We start from the raw sequence: 26,922 nt of genomic DNA on the forward strand, positions 1-26,922 counted from the left end.
AACAATATCACCAAGCGGAACAGCTATCCCCTGCCCTTAATCTCGGATCTACTGGACCGACTTCGAGGAGCCAAGGTCTACACCAAGCTGGATCTTCGGGGGGCTTATAATCTAGTTCGCATCAGAGAAGGGGACGAGTGGAAGACCGCCTTCCAGACTAAATTCGGATTATTCGAGTCCCGAGTTATGAATTTCGGTTTATGCGGAGCTCCCGCAACGTTCCAGCATTTTGTCAACGATATTTTTCAGGACTATCTAGACAGATTCTTGATAATCTACCTGGACGATTTTTTGGTGTTTTCCAGATCACAATCAGAACATGAGAACCACGTCAAAATGGTGTTGCAACGACTGCGGGATCATGGACTTTATGCCAAGCTAGAAAAATGCGCTTTTGATCTACAAGAGGTAGATTTCCTTGGCTACCGCATCTCGCCTCTAGGGCTTTCCATGGATCCAGCCAAAGTTTCAGCAGTATTGGAATGGCGGGCGCCAACTAACAAGAAAGAGGTGCAGCGTTTCTTGGGGTTCGCGAACTACTACCGCAAGTTCATTCCAGATTTTGCCCGCTGGTCCGACCCCATCACTAGCTGCATCCGTGGAAAGCAGCCTTTCCGCTGGACTGATCAAGCAGAGAAAGGGTTCCAGCAACTGAAGAAACTATTCACCTCCCAGCCAATTCTACAGCACCCAAATCCTGGAACCCCTTTTGTGGTGCAAGCGGACGCCTCTGATGTGGCAATTGGGGCTGTACTCTTACAACCGGTGGGAGATCACCTCCACCCCTGTGCCTTTTATTCTCGTCAACTAACCACACCAGAGAGGAATTACACCATTTGGGAAAAAGAACTACTGGCCATAAAGGCAGCCTTTGAAACTTGGAGACATTGGCTAGAAGGGGCCAAATTCCCCATTGAAGTCCACACTGATCATCGTAATCTAGAACATCTAAGAACTGCCCGCAAACTAAATCAGAGGCAGCAACGTTGGGCTTTATTCTTTGAACGTTTCAACTTCCAGATCCATTATGTGACCCCAGCTCAAACCAAGCAAGCAGACGCCCTGTCACGTAAACCGGAATACGCTGCAGGACGCAAGGAGACCTTTGAATCCCAACTGCTACAACCTGAGAACTTTGCCACGCTCACAGTGGGGAACACCAAATCCAGTCCCATTGGTTCAACTTCCCCTACTCCAGGACCCATCTGTGCTCAAGAAATCAGGGCTAGTCAGCAAGCAGATGCCTGGGCGCAGGACCAACTTCGCCAAGGTCTGCATTTTCCCTTTTCGCTTAAAGATGGGCTGCTCTGCTATAGAAACCATGTTTATATCCCACCCGGACCGGGCAGGGAAAAAGCGCTTCGTCTGTGTCATGACTGCAAACCAGCAGGACACTTCGGACTATTTAAAACCATGCATTTGATCCTAAGAGATTTTTGGTGGCCCAAGATCCGCAAGGATGTGGAAAAATATGTCAACACCTGCCCTGTATGCCAGCGCTCCAAGATACGAAGGGAGAAGCCCTCAGGGCTTTTGCACCCCCTTCCTACCCCATCTCGCCCATGGGAAATAATTTCCGCGGATTTCATCACTGACCTACCACCTTCCTGTGGATTCACCACGATCTTAGTGGTGGTGGACCTATTCACCAAGTTAGCCCATTTCATTCCCTGCGAAGGCCTCCCCACGGCCAAAGAAACTGCGGATCTATTTCTTCAGCATGTTTTCAGACTACATGGATTGCCCAAGAGTTTAGTCACAGACCGTGGATCTCAATTCACCTCTCGTTTTTGGAAGGCACTACAAAAACTACTGGGCATAGACTCTCGCTTATCTTCAGCTCATCATCCCCAAACAGATGGGCAAACGGAGCGCACCAATGCCACTTTGGAGCAGTATCTTCGCTGTTATGTAAACTACCAACAGGACAATTGGGCTTCTCTGTTACCACTGTCTGAGTTTGCCTACAATAATGGAGTTCAAGCTTCTACAAAAGAAACGCCGTTCTTTGCAAACTACGGTTTCCATCCACGTTTCTTTCCCCCTGTCATTGAAACTTCAGAAGTTCCCGCAGCAGAGGATTGGCTGCAGGAACTCACAGCGGTGCAACAACTTTTGCTCCAGCAACTGGACCAAGCCAAGGAGGACTATAAACGCCACGCTGACAAACACCGCCAGCCGGGCCCCGAAATCAAGGTAGGAGATCGGGTTTTTCTGTCCACTCGCTTTCTGCCCTCCCACCGCCCATGCCGGAAGTTAGATGCCCGCTTCATTGGCCCCTATCCAGTGGTGGCGCAATTAAACCCCGTGACTTTCAAACTCCAACTTCCGCGTTCAATGCGCATTCACCCAGTGTTTCACCGTTCCCTGCTCCTTCCGGCGGATGGTGTGCGTCCTGATACAGACCAACCGGCCCCCCCTCCTGTTTTGATGAATGGGGAGGAGGAGTTCGAGGTTGAGGACATTTTGGATTCTCGCTTTCATCGCCGCCGCCTACAATATCTCATTGACTGGGTGGGTTTTGGGCCTGAGGAACGCTCTTGGGAAGACGCCTCCACAGTCCATGCTCCTGATCTAACCCGTCGCTTCCATCTGACCTATCCCACCAAACCGCGACCTCGCGCCTCGGGGAGAGGACCCCAGTTTGGGAGGGGCCCTGAGGAGGGGGATAGTGTGATGAACCATGGGCCTTGTAGTCCTGCTCAGGACATTGTAATCCCTGATGAAGATGAAAACTTGGGTTTTTTACCTTCCCAGTCTGAACTGGATTCCTCTCAGCCAGATCCTTCCCAGGCAGATCTGGAAACCTTGCACCTGCAAGAAAGTTGTGCCCCAGAAGTATGTCAAACAACCCCAGAGCCTACTTCTCCCGTGTTCTTGCGCCGGGAGTTTTGTAAACAACAGAGAAGTTTGGATTCAGCTTCGCGCAGGAGTGCGAGGATAGCAGCTAAGAATGTTGCCAATTAACATTGGTTCTCGTGAGAATCTTTAAGGAGTTTAACATCTGGTCTCAGAGTTTAGCTTTCGTTTCTGATTCCCAGAGAACCGCTTTGGTGAGAAAGTTGGACTCTATATAGGTGTTTTGCCCGCGTAGCAACTTCGCGGAGTCAATTCGTCAGCCTACGGAGCGAGTTGTGTCTGGACAGCGCGCTCCGATTCAAGCCTCGCTTCAGCTCAAGCCTTGCCTTGCTATCCAGCCTTCGCCTTGCTTCCCAGCCTTTGTTTACCTACGGACTTTGCCTTGTTTCCCAGGACTAATCCTTGCCTTGTTTCACGGATTTTACCAAGTTATTCCACGGACCTTGTTCTTGTTCTTAGTTACCTTGTTCCACGTTCAAGCCTTGTTTCAAGTATCAAGTTATTTCCTAGCCACGCTCAAGTTTTATGGACTAAGGACCTTGTCATCTCCCCTCACTTTGCTTGGCAAAGTGAGTGTTTCGGTTATTGGATTACAACTTTGGACCTTAATATTTCTTATTGGACATTGCTTTTTTGGACTAATTCTGACCTTTCCTGAAGGGTCTAATTCTGGACTATTTTCTATACTTGTTTTTATTAACTTTATATATTCCTTCAATAAAGATATTAGTTAGATTCTGGCCTCTGTGTATGGTTATTGGTGCCTCTGCCGCCTGGGTCGTGACAGGATCTGCCCTGTGAGGGAGATCCGACCGCTCCTCCGATGAGAGAACGAACCTTGGCGAGCCGTCAGGGAAGCAGAAAATAACCCGGAATATAAATTTACCTGAGACCGAAAGGAAAAGACTCTGCCAAGTTGAAGGAACAACTGCCGAAGCGTTTATTAAAGCAATTCAGCTGAAAAGGACATCCGCGGCGATAGATCGACATGTGAGATGTAACAATTTGATGAAAATAAAGCCATTTTATACATTTCTAAGTTTGAAGTCTGCTTGAATCTCCCGCCCCGTCCCTCTGGCCATCTGGCTGCTGATAGGTCGAGGGCGCCGTACTAGGCGGGAGCTTGGTTTCCCGCCCCGTGCATCGGCCAATGAGGAACAACCTTCGCCTCTGCCAGGGCCAATCAGGTTGGGGAAGGTGGGAGTCAGCTAGACAATGGGTTCTGGTGAATGAATCATTTGGAGTTATCTTATGCAAAGCAATTACCCGAGGCTAGCGCCTTCTAAGATAATCTTAAGATTATTGCTGTTTTGAAATAGGGTCATTTGGGATGTCCGGGGTTCTTTACGCACGTACACAGTTCATGAACACCTGTGGTGTGGCGGAGATGACAGTAAATATTGACACTATGGGATTATGGTGGCAGGACCAGCGGGAAGTCTTCCTTTGGCTCCCCAGGGGTCCAGGATGGGATTGTGATCAACATTACCATATGAGATTTTATCACCCCAAGGACTGCTCCGATCTGGGGTGAGTCAATCTCTTGCTATGGGCCATGCAGATGCAACATAGATTATATTTTATGGTGACAGTTTATCCTCTTTTTGTGTGTGAAGCCCAGAATCTAGGATGAGGGAAGGCAGGAATTTTCGGGGTTAACTAGAGTTCAGGCTATGCCTTCATTGATTAAAATATACTAGGAAATATAGAGAATCATATCTTATCCATTTCCACCCAAAATTACCGAAAAAAGTACTAAATATTAACATTTATAGCTTATTTTCCATTCCTACGCTAATAGCGCAAGGCAGGAGGCTATTTAGGCAAGGAACGCAGTTTGACAATCAGCTGATGAACAGAGAAAAAATGGTCAAAAATGATCTCTGTTGGTTGTATTTTAAAGATTAGGCGATTCTATTCAGAAATATGAAAAGGGGTGATTCTCGGTGCAAAATTGAGTGAGTTATGAGTGAAAGTGTATGCTGGGGGGGACAATTCGGCGATATCATGGTTTGTCTGAGGACAGGGAGGGAATTCAGATTCCCTCCGGTTTTAAAGGGAAGGAAAAAAACCCAGGTTTTTCTGTAATATAACATATATAAAAGGGAAATATATGAGTCTGGGGGTCTTCCAGGGAACCCATAGACCAAGTTACATCTGGCTAAACAGTTAATGAAGAATTGATTCCAATATTTCATAAACATATCATCATCATCATCATCATCATCATCATTTAATTATTTATTGATCGCCCTCCATCCACGATGCTCCAGGCGATTTACAAGATAAAATTGTAAAGGATAAAAATACATACATAAAAATATTAATAAAATTAACATAGATTAAAAGCACTAGTAAAGAGCCAGGTCTTGAGTGCGAGGGTAAAAGGCCCTAACTCACGCATGGCTCTCATCTAGGGCGGTAAGGCATCCCATAAGGCAGAAGCAGAAATAGAAAAAGCTCTGCGTCTGGTCCTTTCCAAGTGCACTTCTCTAGGACCCGGTACATAAAGTAAGTCTCGTTGGGATGGTCGTTGCGACCTCTGATGATGGGAGAAGGAGAGACGGTCCCTAAGGTACGATGGGCCCTGGCCGTAAAGAGTTTTAAAGGTCAGAACTATCATTTTATATAGACCACGGTAATCAGTTGGAAGCCAATGCAGATGCTGCAGCACTGGTGTTTTGTGGCATTTCATGGGTGTTCTTGTGAGTAGCCTTGCTGCCGCATTCTGAACAATACGGAGCTTTCGGGTTGTGGACATTGGAAGGCCAACATACAGGGCGTTGCAATAGTCCAGCCTAGACTTGACCGTGGCATGGATGACCATTGCCAGAGCCTCATCAGATAGATAGGGTGCCAGTTGCCTCGCTTGTTGTAGGTGGAAAAAGGCCTGTTTGCTGGCAGCAGCGACCTGAGCTTCCATTGTCTGCTGCGAATCTAAAACGACACCCAGGCTCTTAACGGTGGGCGAAGGAGATAGGGCAGCACCATCGAAGGTGGGAAGCAAGTGGGTCAGACCAGTCGAGCGGCCATGCCAGAGAATCTCAGTCTTCGCCGGGTTCACCTTCAGTCTACTAGCACATAGCCAGTTCGACAGAGCTTCCAGACATAAGGTGAAATGGTCTGGTATTGACGTTGCTCCAGGCTCCAAGCGCAGAAGGAGTTGGGTGTCGTCCGCATATTGATAGCAGTCTAGGCCGAAACTCCGAACCAATAGCAAGGGGTCTAACGTAGATGTTGAAGAGAAGAGGGGAGAGAATGGCACCTTGGGGAACCCCACATAGGAGGGAAGATCTATCAGGGACTTGATCCATATACTCCACGCATTGGCTCCGGTTTCAGAGAAATGAGTTGAACCAATTGAGGGCCTGACCGCGAACTCCGGACATGGCGAGACAGTGAATCATTAGATCGTAGTCAACGGTGTCAAACGCTGTGGTAAGGTCGAGAAGTACCAGTAGCGCTGATCCGCCGCTATCAGACTGGCGACGAAGTTCATCTGTAATGGCAACCAGGACTGTCTCCGTCCCATGGCCAGGGCGGAAGCCTGACTGGAAAGGGTCCAGGCCGGCTGTATCATCCAGAAATTGTTGCAATTGTCCCAGCACAGCCCGCTCTATCATCTTACCCAAGAAAGGGAGTTTGGAGACAGGACGATAGTTGGCAAGGGTCATGGGATCCAAGCTAGGCTTCTTTAGCAAGGGACCAACCCTTGCCTCTTTTAGGTTGTCCGGGAAGACCCCTTGTTCAAGAGAGCCATTGATTATATTACTCAACGGATCGAGTAGACCTTCCAGGCAGCTCTTCACCAACCAACCATATAAGCATACATTTCATGAAAAGTTCATAAGCAGCTCAGGTTGATTTCTGTCCTTGGGAGTCCAGCAGGAGTATATGAATGAGGAATCCATTCATTCATAAAAATGAATGAATGAGCTGAAGAAATCACAGCTGGTCCTTGGAGAAACTACATTCCTCTCCCAGGGAATGGCAGTCCCCCACCAGTAGCCCTGGGAGAAACTTGTGTCCCCGAAAAGGCATCCTGCCAGCCGCGGGAGCCGAGAAGCGGCGCGGGGCTGCAAAGAGCAATTGGAACCGGCTTTTTGACAGTCAGCTGTTTCGAAGTTTTAAAATGGACCAATCCTGGCGCTGTTGGTTGTCCCGGAACCAGGAGCCTCAAAGAGTGTTAAATATAAAAGATAGGCATGCTTGGAATATTTTTGAGGAAGTTATGGTTCAGTTTGTTCTGTTCGCCATGTTACTTAATGGCAAGGAGAACGCGGTGAGGTTAATGGAGGAAGGAGGGAGGATTTCATGCGAGGGAGTCAAGAAAGGATACAAAATAACCACTGGAGAGGATTTCAGGTTACAGGAAAGGATACCTTTTATTTAAGGATTAGTTACAGTTTCAGGGCTGGGGAAAGTAAAGAAATTAATAATAATTTGTTGCGGTCTGAACATTTTTCCCATTTTGCTGGCGATCCGGATCTGTGGAACTCCCCGCTGCAGGTCAGATGAATTGAAAAGCGGGAGGGGGGGGGTCTCCGCTATCAGCAGTACTGTTCGTTGCTGGGCTCGCAGGTGATCTGGTGAAAAGGGCATGCCAATATTCAGGATGCTTCATTAATTATTCTATGAAGCAGCAGACCACTCACTGCACAAACAACTGACCATGTGGAGCACGTGAATGACATGTTTAAGGCTGATAGGCGTGTTAAAGAAATGCTACCCCAGCTGAGCATTAGAGGAGCAAGTGTTGCTGAATATTGAAACAGTCGCAGCTGAAGAGGCGAAGGACTGGCCCCACACGTGGTGTCAGGAATAACAGTTTGGCCTCCTGGACCACCGTCTGCCTTTTAAGGAAGATGGGCACGGGATGAGCTGCACCTCGCAGGATTTGGAAGGAATGTTTTGTTGAGAGATTTGCAAACTTGATCAGAGACTTTAAACTAAGTTGTGTGAGGGAGGGTGACAATATCCTTGGGAAGGGTAGTGTCTCAAGGCCTGAAGGGAACAGCCCAAAGGCTGAAGAGAGGGCTGGACAAAGAGAAGAAGTACCAAGCTCTGAGAGGATGATAATCTCAAGTAGACAGCTACGGGGAACACCCCTGGGCTTAGATCTTTCCACACTAATGCCCAGAGCGTGGGAAATAAACAAGATGAACTGGAACTTTTAACACAGCTAAACAGTTATGATGTAACTATCACTGGAAATAGGAGAAACGGGGTGGGGGTGGGGTGGGGTGGTGGAACAGCATCATATGTCGAAAATGTTTATACCTGTGAAGAGATTTATTTATCATGTCAGAAGTGAATTTGAGGTACAGTTATGATGTATTTTTAAAAACACATTCAATGCATTCATATGGCTTCTCTCCTGTGTGGATCCTTTGATGGGAACGCAGCTGTCCACGCCAACCAAATCCCTTTCCACATTCTATGCATTGATATGGCTTCTCCCTCATGTGGGTCCTTTGATGGGAACACAGCTCTCCACTCTGACTGAAGCTCTTTCCACATTCCATGCATTGATATGGCTTCTCCCCTGTGTGGGTCCTCCAATGAATATACAGTTTGTCACTCCGACTGAAGCTCTTTCCACATTCCATGCATTTATATGGCTTCTCCCTTGTGTGGGTCCTCTGATGAATATACTGTTTGTCACTCCGACAAAAGCTCTTTCCACACTCCAGGCATTGATATGGCTTCTCCCCTGTGTGGGTCCTTTGGGTTGGACTGGATGGCCCACAAGGTCTCTTCCCGCTCTAGGATTCTAGGATTTCTTTAAAAGTTTCTGCGTATATTTTTATGAATATTTGTCTGTATATATTTCTGTGACTATTTTATTATCTATTAGAATATTTTAATGAATATTCTTATTTCTGGAAATATTTTTGTGAATCTATTTTATGAATCTATTGGCCACCTGTAAGGAGGATGTGCAGGATGGCCTTGATTGCCTCCATCTGCGATTCCAACACCGTCACTCACTGAGGAGTTTCATCCGGAGGGGCCGATCCTGGTGTCCTCGGTTAGTTTTCTGGCGGACTGGAACTTCCTGGCCTGTCGGGCCTTGGGTTGCACTCAGCAGACCTCTGTCCTCTCCCACTCTCAGCAACTCCTCTGGGTCTCCTCACAAAGCTGACAGATCGAGCGCCAGGGGCTGCCAGGGCTTCTGTATGGTTTCCTCCCCAATGTCGTTCCAGTCTTCGCTCCTTTACTCTCACCGTCGTATATGGGATGAGTTTTTACTGGAGATTCAGTTAATGTCAGTCCTGCGGACTTCTCCAATAAAGACTGCTCACAGATGGACTTTGGAATACCGAAACTTTATTCAAAGTCTTACAACGCGTCAAGAAAATCTGGATCTACATCCTAATTTCTCAGGCCCTCATTATACCTGATTGCCTTTGAAGTTGATAAGTGTTGACATTCTCAAAAACAAATGTCAGCCTAATCTGCGTAACAATATACTGCTATCTTCCGCTTTCCCCGGCCTTGAGCAGCCAGGTGGCCCCTCACTTACAATCCCTATATCACAATGGGTTGCACCTCAGCAAGTGTCCGCCTTGCTCTCAACAAACACCACTGAGACAGACTTGATATAAACAGTTTATTGATAAAAAGGTAGCAAAAAATAAGGCAAAAGCAATAAGGAAATGCAAAAATCCAAATAGAATCCAATGTCTCAAAACAGCAAATAAATCCTTAAATGCAAGGCTTAAAACAGGAACATGATCTTCAAACTAGGATCCAAAGTACATGATACAAACAGGAACATGAATGTAAGAATACTTTCCCCAAAACACACAGGCAAAACTTGAACAAAGACTTGAGGCTTGAAAACAGAAACAAAGCAGATCTTGCTCTGAAAGCAAAGTTGCTTGATCTGAAATATGTCCCCACATTTCCCCTTATTTACACATTCTCACAAGACATGAAGGCATTCCTTTGACCTTGGATTCCCAGCCTTTTGGCTGCAATCCTTAGCGAACGTCTAGGGAGTCTGGTTCTCAGAAGCAGCCTTGCTTGCCTGTCTAATTGGCCTTCCTCATTATCACTTTTGGAACCACTTGGCTGTTGTTGACTCTCCCTGCCCTCCTCCCATTCTGAGAGCTGAGACGGGTCACGCTGATCTGCAGCCTCTGTTATCTCATCTCGGCCTGCTAACTCATCTTGGCTTTCTGCCTGCGGCCTTTCCTGTTGCTCAGACTGTCTAACATTTTCAGGTTCAACCTGTGAAAACCCAAATCCCTCTTCTTCATCAGACTAAACCACAACACAATGAAGATGTGGTCCATGACACAGGCCATGCTTAATTTATTAACAAATCTAGGATTAACTCTCAGAAGGCTCTGCTGTTTAGTGATTGACAACAAGCTATTATCAAGTACTTCACCCAGGGCAAGAGCAGCATGGCTCTCACGTTCCCTTTTTATTGCCTGGATCTACTGACTCCTTTATTGCGCCAAATTGCTATGTGTGTGTGTGTGTAAAGAAATCCTTGCAAAGTTGCTTGCAAAAGATCTCTGCAAAAAGGGAGCTGAGCTTATGCAGAGGCAAGCCACGCCTCAAACAATGTATCGGTTTGCTGGCAGATGGCTGGGTTTTGTCAGCTGGGAATCTGAGCTTGCAGGGAGAGCACAGAAAATACAGGCTCTCTAGCTACGGTCAAGTAGCAGTTTAAATATGCTATGCTGGATATATTGAATGCTGATTGATTAGTTATTGATCCTATGCAACTACAAAGACATTGTACGATTGCTGAACTGTTTACTTAACTTCAACTCAACAAGTAAAGTTCCTTTGTTCTTTCAATTCCTCTGCCTGGTCTGAGTCTTTTGCACATGGTATTAACTGGACGCTGCTGGTTCCGCTATACACACTCGCTAACATCCCTCTCCCAAAGCCCACGTGGCCAAAAATAATAACTTATCTGACATTAACAAACCAACATCTTGACAAAATGTGGACCTTTTGTTGTATGACTTCTATTATCTTTGTCTAATAAGAGCTCTGAACTGTTGCAGGGTGTGTTTTGGTCCCTTTTTAGCAGGCCCAATGAAGCTCTTTTGTGGATTTGGGGTGTTGCTGTATTTCACTGCCATAGCCAACCCTCCCTCCACATTTGTGTCCTTTAGGTTCTCAGGACTGCCAGGAAAGTGGGAAACTGTGAAGATCCCCAAGACCTCCCCAAATCGTCTTAATCCTGTCGACCATATTTCGCACACACAAAGTACAGGAGTTTTATTTTACCCATTTATGATTTATGAAACCTTGAAATGTGTTTTCTTTACATTTTCCTCTTTTGCAGCGTACATCTATGTTGCATAAAACTGCAAAGCCCCAAAACAATTGCAATTTATTATGGATTATAAATTTATGAATTATCATAGCTGTGAAAACTAAAATCACAAAATGTGAAGGGCCAATTGTATTTCAATGCTGGGTCAAGATGAGCAGAAATGAAAAAAGACAAATCCAAAAGAGGGTTAATTAAAGATAACAGAAAAGTTGGTGAAAAACAATTGATTATGATTAAAGCAGCGTATATATGTTGCAAAACAAAAGAGTAATAACAACCACCAAAGGATAGGCACTGCAGAGCAATGCAGCCAACCTTAAAGACACACTAGATTAGGCATCAAACCCTATTCTGGTCCAAAAAAGATCTATCTGCCACTTCCATCTCAGCAATTTTAACCTTTCTATATTTTAAACGTCAAAAGCAATAATACCACAAAAAGATGCAGAAATTTTTATAATGCATAATGCTAAAACAATGTATTTATTTATTATTTACTCAATTTATACCGCGTCACCTTTGGACGTTTAGACAAGCCTTGGAGAATCTCGCCCAATGGTCCGCAATTATGACTCCGCACCGCACTTTCACCCCCTGCCCTTGCTCCTCAGCTGCACCTTGCACCATCCCTGTCCCTTCTTCTTGTTTACAGTTGGCCCTGTTTTTACAACAGATGTTGTTATAAGTTATTGGGCAATGATAGGAGTTCCAATTGTTGTTTTATATACTAACGGTTTTATTTTGTATTGTATTGTTTATTTTATGCGTTGTTTTAGGCACCTTGAGCCATATGTAATCCGCCCCAGGTCCCTTCGGGGAGATGGAGGCGGGGATATAAAAATAAAATTATTATTATTATTATTATTATTATTATTATTATTATTATTATTATTGACACAAAGACAGAGTATGACACAGCAAATGAGATGTATATGCTGGATTTCATATCAAAAAATCACAAGTCAAACACTTCCCAAGTGTTTAGGACTGTGTGATGTATTATTATTATTATTATTATTATTATTATTATTATTATTATTATTATTATTATTTTATTATGACACAGCAAACAAGATAGACATGCTGGATTTCATATCACAAAATCACAAGTCGAACACTTCCCAAGTGTCCAGGACTGTGTGATGTATTTTCGGATGATGCGCATTCTCATCCCAAGGCATTTTGGGAAATGTAGTTCAATGTATTTGGCTCCCCGTGCTTCCCAAACCATGTAATGCAATGTATTGTCAGCCCACCAAATTTTATGACAATTGACTTATCCATAGATTTTTGGTGAATTTTTAAAGTTTTTTAAAACAACATTTTAAAATAAAACTACAAGAGCGATCTTGCATTTTCTATGTAATGACACAAGATTAACAGGGGATCATTCCCCCCAACTTTCAGAAATATGAATACATCTACTGATTTAAATAATTTTTTAAAAGTTTTCAGAAAATCAAACTGTTTAGGGGGAGGGATAATTTTCTCCTTCCTCCTGATTTGTGCATTCTCATCCCGAGGCATACTGGGAAATGTAGTTTACAGCAGAGCCTTTTGCGATTTCTACCACGGGGGGCTCGGCCTTCCCAAAAATGAAGTCAAGATGGCTGTAATTAGCCACGGCTGCCCCAGCGCCTCCCTTATGGCAGCCCTGGCAAAGTCGGGGCCAAAGGAATGAGATTTTAGCACAGTTTCACCAAAGTTGCTTCATGGTTATAGTAGAATTTAAACTGACCTTGGGACACATCTGAACATTAAAGAATATTTCCGAAAAAATGGGTAAGCGATTCAAATTCTAAATTCCTCCCTACCTTTCCTGCATGCCTCGGAACTCACCTTCGTTTACCAAAATTTAACGAATAAAATCCGAGGTGTTTATATCTTATTATTCTACTCCATTTAGACAATCCTATATAAGCACATTTCTGCCTTTGGTACCACAATTTTGATTCATCAGTCATACACTTTGACATACATCCTATTGTTGTCATGAAAATGCAATTTTAAAGTTCCAATGATTGTTGAAAGTAATCACTTTTTCTCCTTAATCAGCAGCGTCAGTTTTTCCACCTCTGCTAGTTTGCAGATCTTCATCAGTCAATTCACTTGAGTTGGGATAACTTCTTCCTTCCATCTCTGAAGATATAGGATTCTAGTTGCAATTACCATATATTTTAATAATCTTTCAATTTTTCTTTCTATATTATCATCTAGCATTCAGTGACAACTCTGTTGTAATTGTAAATGTAACCTTAACAATTTCCTTCCAGGCATGAGTTCTGTGATGTGAACGTAGGCTTGCATTGTAAGTGAAATTCTTTCCACACTTCAGACATTTATAGTGTTTCTTCCCAGTGTGAATCCTTTGATACGAACATAGACTTCCACTCTGAGTAAATCTGTCCACAATACAGGCAATTCTAGGCTTTCTCCCCAGTGTGAATCCTTTGATGTGAACGTAGATCTGAACTCTGAATGAAGCTGTGTCCACACTCCAGGCATTTATAGGGTTTCTCTCCAGTGTGTGTTCTTTGATGCAAACGTAGAAGTGAACTATCAGAAAAGCTCTGTCTACACTCCAGGCATTTATAGGGTTTCTCCCCAGTGTGTGTTCTTTGATGCAAACGTAGAGTTCCACTTCGAGCGAAGCTCTGTTCACACTCCAGGCATTTATAGGGTTTCTCCCCAGTGTGAGTCCATTGATGTGAACGTAGACTTGAACTCTGAGTGAAGCTGTGTCCACACTCCAGGCATTTATAAGGTTTCTCCCCAGTGTGAGTCCTTTGATGTGAACTTAGGTTTCCACTTTGAGCGAAGCTCTGTCCACACTCCAGGCATTTATAGGGTTTCTCCCCAGTGTGAATCCTTTGATGTTTATGTAGAGCTGAACTATGAGCGAAGCTCTGTTCACACTCCAGGCATTTATAGGGTTTCTCCCCAGTGTGAGTCCATTGATGTGAACGTAGAAGTGAACTATCAGAAAAGCTCTGTCCACACTCCAGGCATTTATAGGGTTTCTCCCCAGTGTGAATCCTTTGATGTGAACGTAGACCTGAACTCTGAGTGAAGTTGTGTCCACACTCCAGGCATTTATAAGGTTTCTCCCCAGTGTGAGTCCTTTGATGTTTATGTAGACTTCCACTTTCAGTGAAGCTCTGTCCACATTCCTGGCATTTATAGGGTTTCTCCCCAGTGTGGATCCTTTGATGTGACTGTAGATGTGCTTTCCGAGCGAAGCTCTGTCCACACTCCAGACATTTATAGGGTTTCTCCCCAGTGTGTGTTCTTTGATGCAAACGTAGAGTTCCACTCCGAGCGAAGCTCTGTCCACACTCCAGGCATTTATAGGCCTTCTCTCCAGAGTGAGTCCTTTTATGTAAACGGAGAATTCCACTCGTACTGAAGCTCCTTCCACATTCCAGGCATTTATAGGGTTTGTCCCCAGTGTGGATCCTTTTATGTTTATGAAGACTTCCATTTTCAGTGAAGCTCTGTCCACACTCCTGGCATTTATAGGGTTTCTCTCCAGTGTGAATCCTCTGATGTGAATGTAGATTTCCATTACAAGCAAAGCTCTGTCCACACTCCAGGCATTTATAGGGTTTCTCCCCAGTGTGAGTCCTTTGATGTATATCTAGAGATGAACTATGGGCGAAACGCTTTCCACACTCAACACATATATAGGGTTTCTCTTCCATGTCGACAGCTATGTATATGATTAATATGGACACTTGAATCTTCCCTTTTTCTTTCTGATCAAAAGTGAGTACCACAAGGTCGGCACCTAGGAAGGATTTCTTCTTCCTTTAGGGTTTCCAAATTCCCATATATGCACTAGATACTGGTATTTTCTTATCATGCCAGAGATGACTTCATAGGGTCTTCATTGCCCTGGTCAAGAAAGAAGAAGCAAAAGATTAAACATGAAGCTGCAAACCTTCTTCATTTCTAAGATTATCCTCTTTTCCCTTCATGGCTCATGTTGAAAATGGAAATACCAAAAAATGGGGGGTATGAAGGGTCTCAAGGACATATACACACACACCAGCAAAGGTGATCACCGAGTCCTAAACAATAAGAGATGGATTCAGGAGGAAAGAAGGAAGGGAGGATGAAAAGAATGAATTGTGGAAGGAAGGATGGATGGAAGGAAGATCAAAAGGGACCTTCGTCCAATACTAAGGAACCACATTGACTTTGCTGCCGTGACCCTAAACATGGCTAAAGAAACATAAGGCAGACAGTTAGACAGAGCATAGACAGCGTGTCACTGACTCTGAATAACGGGTTTCCATGAATTTCCATCGTAAGTGAAATATTAAGCGACACAATGATTCCTTTATTGATTATTTCATAAATTTCTGGGTCACCTTTCAGACCACAAGGGATCCCAGGTTCACTTCCTGTTTATCCCAGATTAGACCCCTGCTTCCTCCAAATTTCCTGCATTTACCAAAGGAATCCCAAATTCCCAAAGAAGTTGCCTTCCTGCCTGGCAGATTCAAAACCCCACTGAAGCATGCTGAGCTGTTCACAGGACTGGTCTCTTCTGCACCAAGGCCCCGCTGGGCTGTTCACTCCTCTGGTTGAGCCACAAGATGACATGCCGATACAGGCACAGCCCAGCTGGGAAAGCCCCCTTCCTGCCCAGCCGCCTCCACCCCGGTCCACTCCCTTCTCTTATCGCCTGTCCTCTGTTACGGAGAAAGGGTTTTCAGCAAGGGAAGGCGATGGAGGGAAACACCGGCTGTGTGCAGCTTGTAGGAATGTGGCTGCAGGAATCTAAGCCATTAAATCCCAGCTGGGGGAAGGATGGATCTACTCTATCCAATCCTCTCCTAGAAAATGCTTCACAAATGTCTTTCTGAGCATGGGGAACACTATCATTTATCTATCTATCTATCTATCTATCTATCTATCTATCTATCTATCTACCTACCTATCTGATATAGAGATATTGCTCTATCCTATATTGTTGGAAATAGCAACCTTCTCAAGCCTCCACTAATTGTTTGTTATGCATATCCCTCTGTTCTGAGGACCAAGACCTGTTGGAAGTCCCCAGTTTTAAGACCTTGCATCTAACAGCAACTAGACACAGAGCCTTTTCAGCAGTGGCACCATCTCTCTGGAACTCCTTGCCACCTGAAGTTCGTGCCTTGTGGGACTTGTTGGCCTACCACAGGGCATGTAAGACACACCTGTTTCGACAGGCTTTTGAGTTCTCTTATTGATGTTTTAAAAGGTGCTTTTAGGATGTTTTAAAGATGTTTTTTAAAGATGTTTTTAAGATGTTTTTAAATTGTTGATTTTAGCCGGTTCTTGTAAGCCGCCCCGAGCCCTAGGGGAGTGGCGGCATATAAGTTTGAAAAATAAATAAATAAATAAATAAATAAATAAATATAACTGCTTGCTGTATTGTGTATGTGTATATTGGTTTACAATTTTAACTTAACTCTTTGCAGTGGGAGGACTGCAGGCCATCTCATCAGGTCTGGGCTTGTTCAGGGCTCTGACTCCCATTTTAGAAAGGCAGAAGCCATTAGACCGTTTCTCAACCTGTGGGTCGGGACTCCTGGGGGGGGGGGTCGCGAGGGGGGTGCCAGAGGGGTTGCCAAAGACCATCAGACGGCCAATCCTCCCACCAAAGGCCTTCCTGCTGTGATTGCCCAGCCTCTCAGCTGGCCTCTCAGCCAAGGGGAGGTCTGTTTCTGAGACTCCAAGCGTGGACGGGAGAGCCGGCATGCTCGGTGCGTGGCAGAATGGTGCACATGTGTGGGAGAGGGAGAGCATGCGAGGCTGGAGGAAGGCTCACATCAGCGAGTGCCGTCAAGGCATGGGGAAAGCATCTGAGTGATGTGGGACTGAGAGTGGCCAAGCAGCATCAGGAGGAGGAGGAGGAGGAGGAGCAGCAGCTGAAGGAACTTAGGTAATGCTATTTATTAGAAAAACGCAGTCTTTCCTTTTGTTATATATTAATGCTCCCATTAGAAAATGCACATGGATGTGGGTGAACTACAACTCCTAAATTCGTGAGCCAATCCTCCCCAAATCCCACCATTATTCACAATTGGCCATGTTGGATCTGTGTCCCAAGTTTGGCTCAGAGCCATCATCGGTGGGGGTCACAGGATTCTCTGGATGCAGGGAGAACTGCAATTACCATCATGTTGGGTCAGTCCCCCACCCCAAACCCCACCAGAATTCAAAGTTTGGTATGTTGGGTATGTGTGGCAGGTTTGCTAGTTCCATCACCAGTTTGGTACAGAGTGCTCTCTTGAGTGTTGGTGAACTACAACTCCCACTATTCAAAAACAGCCCGTCTCCGACCCTACCAGTATTTAATGTTGGCCATGTAGGTAGTGTGCCTTTGAATAATGTCCAATACTTTTTTAATACTTTGTAGTGGGTTAGTTGGGATACAGACTATATCGTCTGCATAAACCCTAATTTTTAGTTCTCGGCCACTGATCTTTAAACCAGTAATTTCCTTCTCTTCTCTTATTCTGACATTTAAGATTTCCAGACCCATAATAAATAATAGTGGGGACAACGGGCAGTCTTGTCTAGTCCCTTTTTGTATGTCAATGTAATCTGACAGTTGACCATTGATTTTTAACCTAGCTCTTTGATTAGTGTATATAGCCCCTGCTGCCCTTTTGAATTGGTGGCCAACTCAAATTTTTCTAGCACTTTTTCCAAATAATCCCATGTGACATGGTCAAAGGCTTTTTCTGCATCAATAAAGAACAATGCCAAATCTCTATTTGGGTCTTTTTCTGCTACTTCCAGGGTGTTCAATATCAGTCTGATGTTTTGGTTTACTTGTCTTCCTGGGAGAAACCCCACCTGGTCTTTATGAATTATCTGTACTAGAGCTTGCTTAATTCTATTTGCCAATATAGTGGCAAATATTTTGTAATCGCAGTTCAGCAATGATATTGGTCTATAATTTTTAATTAAGTCTAAATCTTTATCCTGTTTAGGGACTAAAACAATTATGGATTCCTTCCAAGATTCTGGAAGTTCCCCCTTTTTCAAGACCAAATTCATCACTGACACCAACTGTGGTACTAGCTCTTCCTTAAACGTTTTATAGTATAGGGTCGAAAGTCCATATGCCCCAGGGGACTTATTTACTTTAGCCATATTTATTGTCCTGATTACTTCCTCTGGTGTGATTTGTTTGTTTTTGTATTTGATATAACTGTATGCTGGTTTTATATCTGTAAGCTGCCCCGAGTCCCTCTGGGGAGATGGTGGCGGTGTACAAAAATAAAATTATTATTATTATTATTATTATTATTATTATTATTATTATTATTATTATTATTTGTCTAAGTTGGCTTTCATTGCTTCTGAAATTTGTTTTAAGTTTGTCTCCTTCACATACTGGGAGATTGTCTTAATCTCCCCCTGAGTTCTTTTGTATAAGTTGGCATAGTATTCTTCAAATAGTTTTTGTATCTGTTGTGAATTGGTGACAATTTCCCCTTTATTTTTTATCCTCATTATCAATGGTTTTTTTCTTTGCATCTTTTATTTGCCAAGCTAATAATTTCCCTGGTTTGTTTGCATTTTCAAAAAAGTTGTATCTATTATACATAACTTTCCTTTCTATTTCACTAGCAATTAGCTGTTCGTATTGTTGGTGCAATTTTTTTTAGTTCAGTAAGTAAGTAAGTAAGTAAAATTTTATTTGTATACCGCCCTCTCTCCCGAAAGGGACTCAGGGCGGTTTCCAATATAAAATCAGCATAAAACATTGTACAATAAAACACTGAAAACACTATAAAACGCTGTAAGAATTAAAAACAAAAACAAAACATAACAATTGACAATTCACCTTGTAATCTCGTCTTTGTACCTTTTTCTTTTTCTATTTCTAATTCCTTTGTCCTGATTTTTGATAACAACTCCAGTTGGGCCTTATTTTTTCCTTTGTACCAGATCGAGTTTTGTTGTATCAATAACCCTCAAATTACTGCTTTACCAGCATCCCAGACCATTCCCTCCTTCATTTCTTCTTTAGCATTGTTCTTAAAGTAATTATTAATTCCCATTCTATTTTTTCCCTAGGTGACTTGATTTTCAAAATATAATCATTCCTTCTCCAGGCTCTGTTTCTTTTGTATCCCATTCTTAATTTCATTAATAACGGATTATGGTCGGCTAATACTCTAGGTAATAATTCGATCTTCTCTGTTTTACCCACTAGTTCCTTAGTGCCAAATATCAGGTCCTTGAGGATGTGCCATGTCTATGTGAATAGTATGAATACTCTTTCCTTGTTGGATTGTGGACTCTCCAGATATCATAAAATACTTTACTATCTCTATCCTCTTTGGGCACCATGACTCCATTGAAATCCCCCATCCAAGATTTCCTTTTCACCATATTCTGCTAATATATGTGTCATTTTTTTAAAAAAAGTTTTGTTTGTAGTTTGATGCGTACACTCCAACTAATAGTACAGGGTTTTTTTTGTATATATACTTTAATTATTAGTATTCTACCATCCTCATCACACAATATTTTCTCTGGTGCCAGATCTTTTTTTTATATAGAATTGGTCTTTATATAGAATTGGTCTCCATTGGTCTTTTTACTGTTACATGCTGTGAATAAATGGCCCAACCTTTCTCTTTTTAACAGGTGACTATCCTTGTATATCAGATGTGTCTCAGAAGTGCCCAGCAAGAGACCAAAGGGACGACCGAAAACGTTACGTATGCATATATTCTCTCTCTCTGTCCATGTGTGTATATATATATTGTTGCAGCATACGTTACCCGTCCATTTGAGTGCAGCAGGCAAGGAAGAGACGGAGACAGCAGATCGATTTCCAGGTCTTTACGTTTTTGCAAAAGAGGTTGATCAGTGATCAAAGGACTGTCACAAAAGCCATGTTCAATCACACCAGTATATATAGTACAATTTGTGCTGACAAAATCAGTTTTTTTACACATGCGCAGAAGATACAACATTTGGAAATTTTCCTGATATAATTATTAAACAGGTGAAAAACAAGTGTTCACGTGTACCGTTAGGTCATCTTCCAGGTCAGGGGGATGCAACATTTGCTGATGTTTCAACATCTCCTGACTATACTTTATGTAATTCAGACATCAGGTGATTCCAAAGATCAAATGTTCTATTTCTTACCATTTGATTTTTAAACTCTTTTAAATGATTATTATATTACTGATTTTAAAAGCAGATTTCATCTTAAAACAAACTTTTTTAAAATATAGATTTCATCTTATATAAGAACTATTAATCTCATTTGTTTATTGTCTTCTTTTTTCTATCCTTTATAAATTCTTTGAATATATATGTATTCTTACTAAAGCTATAATCAATCAACGAATATTAAGCTGATCTTCCTTAGTGTCTGCTCTTGATTGTTTTTCTAATGTTAAATGTAATGTAATATATTTTCCTAAGTAAGACTAAAAAATATAATTCAAAATAAGTTCTTCTAAAGTGCCTGCTATTGACACGTAGTTTCCGTAAGATGGTGCTCTATTACTGTATCAACTAGATGTTCCGAGTTGTATTGACACATCCCGATCGATATATTGATTCATCAAGTTCACCATGCCCTGCCAGTTTGACCTACGTACTTTGTAAATAGAGGCAGAATAAACAAGCAGTTTAAACATGCTACTGTGCCAAGGGGAGAAATCAATAGATATGTTCTGTGGAAATGTACAAGGAGAAACAGCTTCTAAGCAACTTCTGAACCAAGATAAATTAGAATCTTTATAACTCTAATTTTCATCTTAATTAGAAAATTAATATTATATTTTCCCAACTGCCCTCACAATATATATATACAATAGAGTCTGACTTATCCAACACTTGCTTATCCAATGTTCTGGATTATCCAACGCATTTTTGTAGTCAATGTTTTCAATATATTGTGATATTTTGGTGCTAAATCTGTAAATACAGTAATTACTACATAGCATTACTGCGTATTGAACTACTTTTTCTGTCAAATTTGTTGTATAACATGATGTTTTGGTGCTTAATTTGTAAAATCATAACCTAATTTGATGTTTAATAGGTTTTTCCTTAATCCCTCCTTATTATCCAACATATTCGCTTATCCAACCTTCTGCCGGCCTGTTTATGTTGGATAAATGAGACTTTACTGTATATATATATATATATACACACACCTATCTATACACATAATAAAAGTGAAAATCTGTAGGTGTGTATGTGGCACAGGTGTCCGCTCACACAGACAGCCTCCCTCCGGCCTCCACAAACAAGCTATAGTTTCCATTTGCATGACCCCGCCCACTGCGTCTCCCTTAACCCTTTCCTACCCTTTCCTATGGAACACAGAAAAATGAACATACTGGAGAGATTTGGGGAGAATTCACCATGATTTATAGGAGTTGTACGGACTGAGATGTATAGTTCACCCGTAATCCAAGAGCACTCTGAACCCCACCAATGCCACACATACCCAACATGGCCAACTTTGCATTCCGGTGGGGTTTGGGGGGGATTGACCTTGACATTCAAGAGTTATAGTTCACCTGTATTCAAAGAACATCGAGCCCATCTGATGACAGATCTGGACCAAACTTGGCACACAAATTCAACATGGCCAACTGGGAACACTGGTGGACTTTGGGGGTGATTGACGTTTAACTCTGGGAGTTATAGCTCACCTGTATTCTGTGAGCCCTCTGAACCCCACCAATGATGGGTCTGGACCAAACGTGGCACACAGACCCAATGCTGCCAACTTGGGGTGACTGACCTTGGCATCAGAGAGTTATAGTTCACCCGTATTCAGAGAACACTGAACCCAGATGACCAATCTGGACCAAACTTGTCACATGGCCATTGTGAATACCGGGGGAGTTTTGGGAGGGTTGACCCAAGATTTTTGGGAATTGTAGTCCACCCACATCCTAATGCATTTTCTAATGGGAGCATTCATAAAAACCAAAAGCAAATACTGTATATATATATATGTATATGAGGGTGATTATGCAGAAACAAAGCAGAATGCAAGTAGCTATTTGCCAATGGGGGGAAGTGAGCTGGTGTGAGTGAAGGAAGGATACACATACACACAAACTCACATATATACATACACACAATAACTATATTCTCTTTCCCTTTATATATATTTCTTCTGAGAGTTAGAATAAAACACAACCTTGGTAGCTCTTTGCAAATGAAGGGAGCCGAAGACAGGAAGTGAGTTGAAGTGAGTTGAAGCAAGGAAATAGATACACACACACACACACATATACACAGGGGGATGTTTTGTGTGTGTATACAGTGTTTTGCAGGAACATGACTAAAGCATTGCTGTAGCAAAGTGTGGTGGTATGGGAAATAAAGTATTTAGGAATTGGTGGTAGTTAGTATATGTTATATATGTATGTATATGTTTGCTGTTTTACCCGGGCTTGGCCCCATGTAAGCCGCCCCAAGTCCCTTCGGGGAGATGGAGGCAGGGTATAAAAATAAATATTGTTGTTGTTTCCTAAAGTTTGCAAGTGGGGTTTATATCCCTGTGGAATAATGTCCAGGGTGGGAGAAAGAAATCTTGTCTGTTGGAGGCAAGTATGGATGGTGCAATTAGCCAGAATGATTGGGATTTAATGGCCTTTCAGCTTCAAAGCCTGGCTGCTTCCTGCCTGGGGGAATCCTTTGTTGGGAGGTGTTAGCTGTTTCCTGTCTGGAATTGTTTCCTGTCTGGAATTCCCGTCTTCTGAGTGTTGTTCTTTATTTACTGTCCTGGTTTTAGAGTTTTTTAATGTTGTTTTATTATACCACAGTAGTTTTATATATTATATTTATAATCTTATATTATCTGCTTAGAACTGGATTATATGAGGCCCCTTCTACACAACTACACTGAACTGGATTATATGGCAGTGTGGACTCAAGATAATCCAGTTCAAAGCTGATATTGTAGATTATGTGCCTTGGCATTTGGGGTTATATAGCTGTGTGGAAGGGCCTTGCGTCTATACTGCCATATAATCCAGTTCAAATCAGAAAATCTGTATTTTATAGGCAGTGTGGGGGCAGGGCCTAAAGGGGTGGGCATACCCTTCTGACTGGTAGCAAGGGGGAGAATGGCTGTTCTGCCTCCATGCTTAACTAAATGAACTGGAAGGCACTATAGCACCAAGGAAAGATCGGAGACTGTATTTGGCAAATCAAAATGTTTTATTATTAGACAAATTGAACTTCTTTTCCTCTTGGTTCCCGCTATAAAGTCTCTGTGAGGAAAGGAAATATTTGAAGTCTATTTAGTTCTGGATGGTTATTGCCACACAGTATAAAGTTCAGTCATGAGTGGATTCTACATATCTTTGCACTGACTTTAATACAATGTTGACATGACTTTATGTATCACTGTTTTATATGACTTTTTAATCTAACTGGAATACAATTCTGATGTGACTTGAATTAATACAGTTCTGACATGACTTCAATTAATACAGCTCCGACATGACGTGAATTTCTGTGCTCCTTCTACCTTCCTATGCTTCCTTCCATTGCTACACTAACTGACCAATCGAAGCTGGCAAAAGCTGAGGCTAAGCTCCACCCCCTTAGAATCTTACAGGGACAGGGCTGCAGGTGAGAGCCTTCTGGTGGCATGACAATGGCTCTTCCTTGTCCTCTAATTTGGACTTTATTTTTCAAGTTTTTTATTGAACAACATACACTGGATGACTATGTCTTTAGTGGCCAAATTTGGTGTGATTGGGTTCAGTGGTTTTGCTGTTTACTCCATAATAAAGCGCCACATTACATTTATATATATATACTAGCTGTGCCTGGCCACGCGTTGCTGTGGCGAAGTCTGGTGGTATGGGAAATAAAGTATTGAGGAATTGGTGGTAGTTAAGGTCAAGGGTAAAGGTTTTCCCCAGACATTAAGTCCAGTCGTGTCTTACTCTGGAGGTTGGTGCTCATCACCATTTCTAAGCCGAAGAGCCAGCGTTGTCCATAGACTCCTCCAAAGTCATGTGGGATGACTGCATGGAGCGGCGTTACCTTCCCGCCGGAGCAGTACCTATTGATGCACTCACATTTGCATGTTTTTGAACTTCTGGGTTGGCAGAAGCTGGGGCTAACAGTGGGGGCTCTCTCCGCTCCCCCAATTCAAACCTGTGGCCTTTCGGTCCAGAAGTTCAGCAGCTCAGCGCTTTAACACGCTGCGCCATCAGGGGATATTATTTCCTAAAGGTTGTGAATGTACAATATTTCTGATTGGTTTTTTTTGTTTGTTAGAGGCAAGTATGAATGCTGCAATTAGGAAAAAAGATTAGGATGTAATGGCCTTGCAGCTTTAAAGCCTGGCTGTTTCCTCCCTGAGTGAATTTTAGATAATCTGTGGAAGAAGTCTAAGTGAGGCCTAAATCTGCCTGTCCCCTAACTGAAACCTGGCTGTCCCTTGGTTGCTAGGCAACCAAGTGGGCAGAGATTAGCCCTCTAAACTGGCAGCAATTGGATAAAAAAAATTATTGCTCTCCCTCTAATTAGGACTTTATTTTTCTTTTCTTTTTGTTGTATCAACCTTGAGGTGTGGATGATGGGTTGTGTTGTCAAATTTTGAGGTTGGGGGGCCTGTACTTTTGTTGTTTTGTGAATCGCCGTGATGCCATCACTCTTTTATATATATAGACTAGCTGTGCCCGGCCACGCTTTGCTGTGGCTTAGTCTGGTGGTGTTGGTCAGTCTACATTAAGTTGTATTTATGCTGTGACCTCCACCCTTCTTTATACTCACATTAGTAGTAGTATTTGAAGTCTGTTACCTTCTTCAATTTTTGTGTTGATTGATAATTGCTTGAGATCCTTGTTGTGTTTTGTTTGTTGTTGATCGTGATGTCTGATTCTGCTGAGTGCGGTTTACATCTTATTGTGGTACAATCGTTTTTTTTTTGTTTTGCCTGTGTAGGTGTTTATTATTGTTGTTGTTGTAGTGGTCATGAAGGCTGGATAAGTTAGATGGTACTGTATTGTTTTTTGGAGGCTCAGTGTAGCACTGACTGGCCTCTCAGCCTCAGTGCCTGGCTGCTTCTTGCCTGTGATGGTGTAGATTCTTATTGTTGTTGTTGTCATTGTTATTATTGTAATTGTTTTTTTGGAGGCCAAGTGTGAATGCAGGGATTGGGAAGGTGGATGAGCACTGAATGGCCTTGTAGACTCAGTGCATGGCTGATTCTTGCCTGTGTAGGTGTTTATTATTAGTGGGTGAGTGGATGGATAGATGAGTGGATGGATAGATAGAGTGGGCGCTCTCCTTGTTTCCTTTATTCCTATGCTGTTCCCTTTCTCTCCTCCGATCCTGAGCTCGCTGATAAGAACACACTGGTCAGAAAGGAGGGTAAATATAACCGGATCAATGGTCTTTCTCTCCCTTTTGCTCTTGGCCTTCCGGGCAGAGAGGGAGGGCTCTTGTACTTGGCGTTCCTTCGCTTCCCTTCCCTCTCTCCTTCCGTCGTTCTATCCGTCCCAGCCTTTTCTGCCTGCGGAGCCATGGAACTGGGTCAATGGGTTGGATGGCGGGGAAAGGGAGAAGGAAGAGGCCTCTAATTGAAATGCATGGACTCCATGCCATGAGGTGCTGGAATTTGTAGTTTGCATCCAGTCCAACCCCTTTCTTTCTTTTTGTCATGGAGGAAGAACCCACCCAAACTTCTCAGACAGATGGCCATCCAGTTTAGTTGTGTTGTTATAGTCACAATGCGTTGTTGTGAGTTTTCTGGGTCCGGATTGTGGTTTTGTGGTGTGGTTGTGTTCTTACAACTGGGAGGCAAGGCTTTTGCGTTGTGTTGTCAAGTTTTGTATTTCTGGGGCATTTATTTGTGTGCCAAGTTTTGTATTTCTGGGGTGTTTAGTTGTGTTGTTATAGTCACGATGCATTGTTGTGAGTTTTATGGGTCCGGATTGTGGTTTTGTGGTGTGGTTGTGTTGTTACAACCGGGAGGGAAGGCTTTTGCGTTGTGTCGCGAAGTTTCGTATTTCTGGGGTGTTTAGTTGTATTGTTATAGTCACGATGCGTTGTTGTGAATTTTGTGGGTCCAGTGTGGTTTTGTGGTGTGATTGTGCTGTTACAACCGGGAGGCAAGGCTTTTGCGTTGTGTTGCCAAGTTTTGTATTTTTAGGGCGTTTAGTTGTGTTGTTATAGTCATGATGTGTTGTTGTGAGTGTTGTGAGTCTGGATTGTGGTTTTGTGGTGTGGTTGTGTTGTTGTAACCGGTAGGCAAGGCTTTTGCATTGTGTCGCCAAGTTTCGTATTTCTGGGATGTTTAGTTTTGTTGTTATTAGTCACTGCGCCCGCAACTTTATCCTTTTATATATAGATACAATAGCTGTGCCCGGCCACGCGTTGCTGTGGTGTTGTCTGGTGGTGAGAACTTGTTGAGGTAGTGGTGGTATTGAATGTCTGTTGTATGGTTGTCTTTATGTTTAGTATGCATTTGGTTGTTTGTGTACTGTGAAAGTGGTGAGGGTAGAGGGGGTCTATGTCCCTGTGTAGTATTGTATAGTATTTATACGTTGTCCATGTGTTGTGAATGCTTGGATTGTGTCCTGCTGCATAGTAGAAAGGGTTGGGCTCGATGGCCCTTAGGGGTCTCTCCAAACTCTTGGAATCTATGCTTTTATTATTATTATCTGATTAAGCTCAAGCCGTCATCCTTAAGAATTGCCTTTACTGAGCTGCGATTCCAAGTAATGCCTACCGCAGTGTTG

At 42.9% G+C, this 26,922-nt stretch overlaps 2 protein-coding genes across 3 annotated transcripts in view; one reads left to right on the forward strand and one right to left on the reverse strand.

The window, feature by feature from the left end:
• LOC103281511 (zinc finger protein 418) overlaps positions 1–20,833 on the forward strand; it is a 39,574-nt gene extending 18,741 nt beyond the window's left edge. The window contains exon 3 of the mRNA XM_008123223.3: positions 19,823–20,833. The gene's annotated coding sequence lies outside the window, so the exon portion shown is untranslated. The remainder of the gene's footprint in view (positions 1–19,822) is intronic.
• Positions 9,459–26,922, reverse strand: part of LOC107983725 (zinc finger protein 135) — a 28,960-nt gene continuing 11,496 nt past the window's right edge. Inside the window, exons 1-2 of one of the 2 annotated variants that reach the window (XM_062983493.1) lie at positions 19,960–20,045; positions 9,459–15,058 (exon numbers count right to left, since the gene is read on the reverse strand). In XM_062983493.1, coding sequence (XP_062839563.1) covers positions 13,588–14,865 — 1,278 coding nt within the window. In that variant the 5' untranslated portion in view covers positions 14,866–15,058; positions 19,960–20,045 and the 3' untranslated portion in view covers positions 9,459–13,587. Of the gene's footprint in view, positions 15,059–19,959; positions 20,046–26,922 lie in introns of those variants that run through there. The other variant, XM_016998495.2, reaches the window with a different exon arrangement.

This window comes from Anolis carolinensis, chromosome 5, assembly GCF_035594765.1.
Source record: "Anolis carolinensis isolate JA03-04 chromosome 5, rAnoCar3.1.pri, whole genome shotgun sequence".
In the NCBI taxonomy this organism is placed as follows: Eukaryota; Metazoa; Chordata; class Lepidosauria; order Squamata; family Dactyloidae; genus Anolis; species Anolis carolinensis.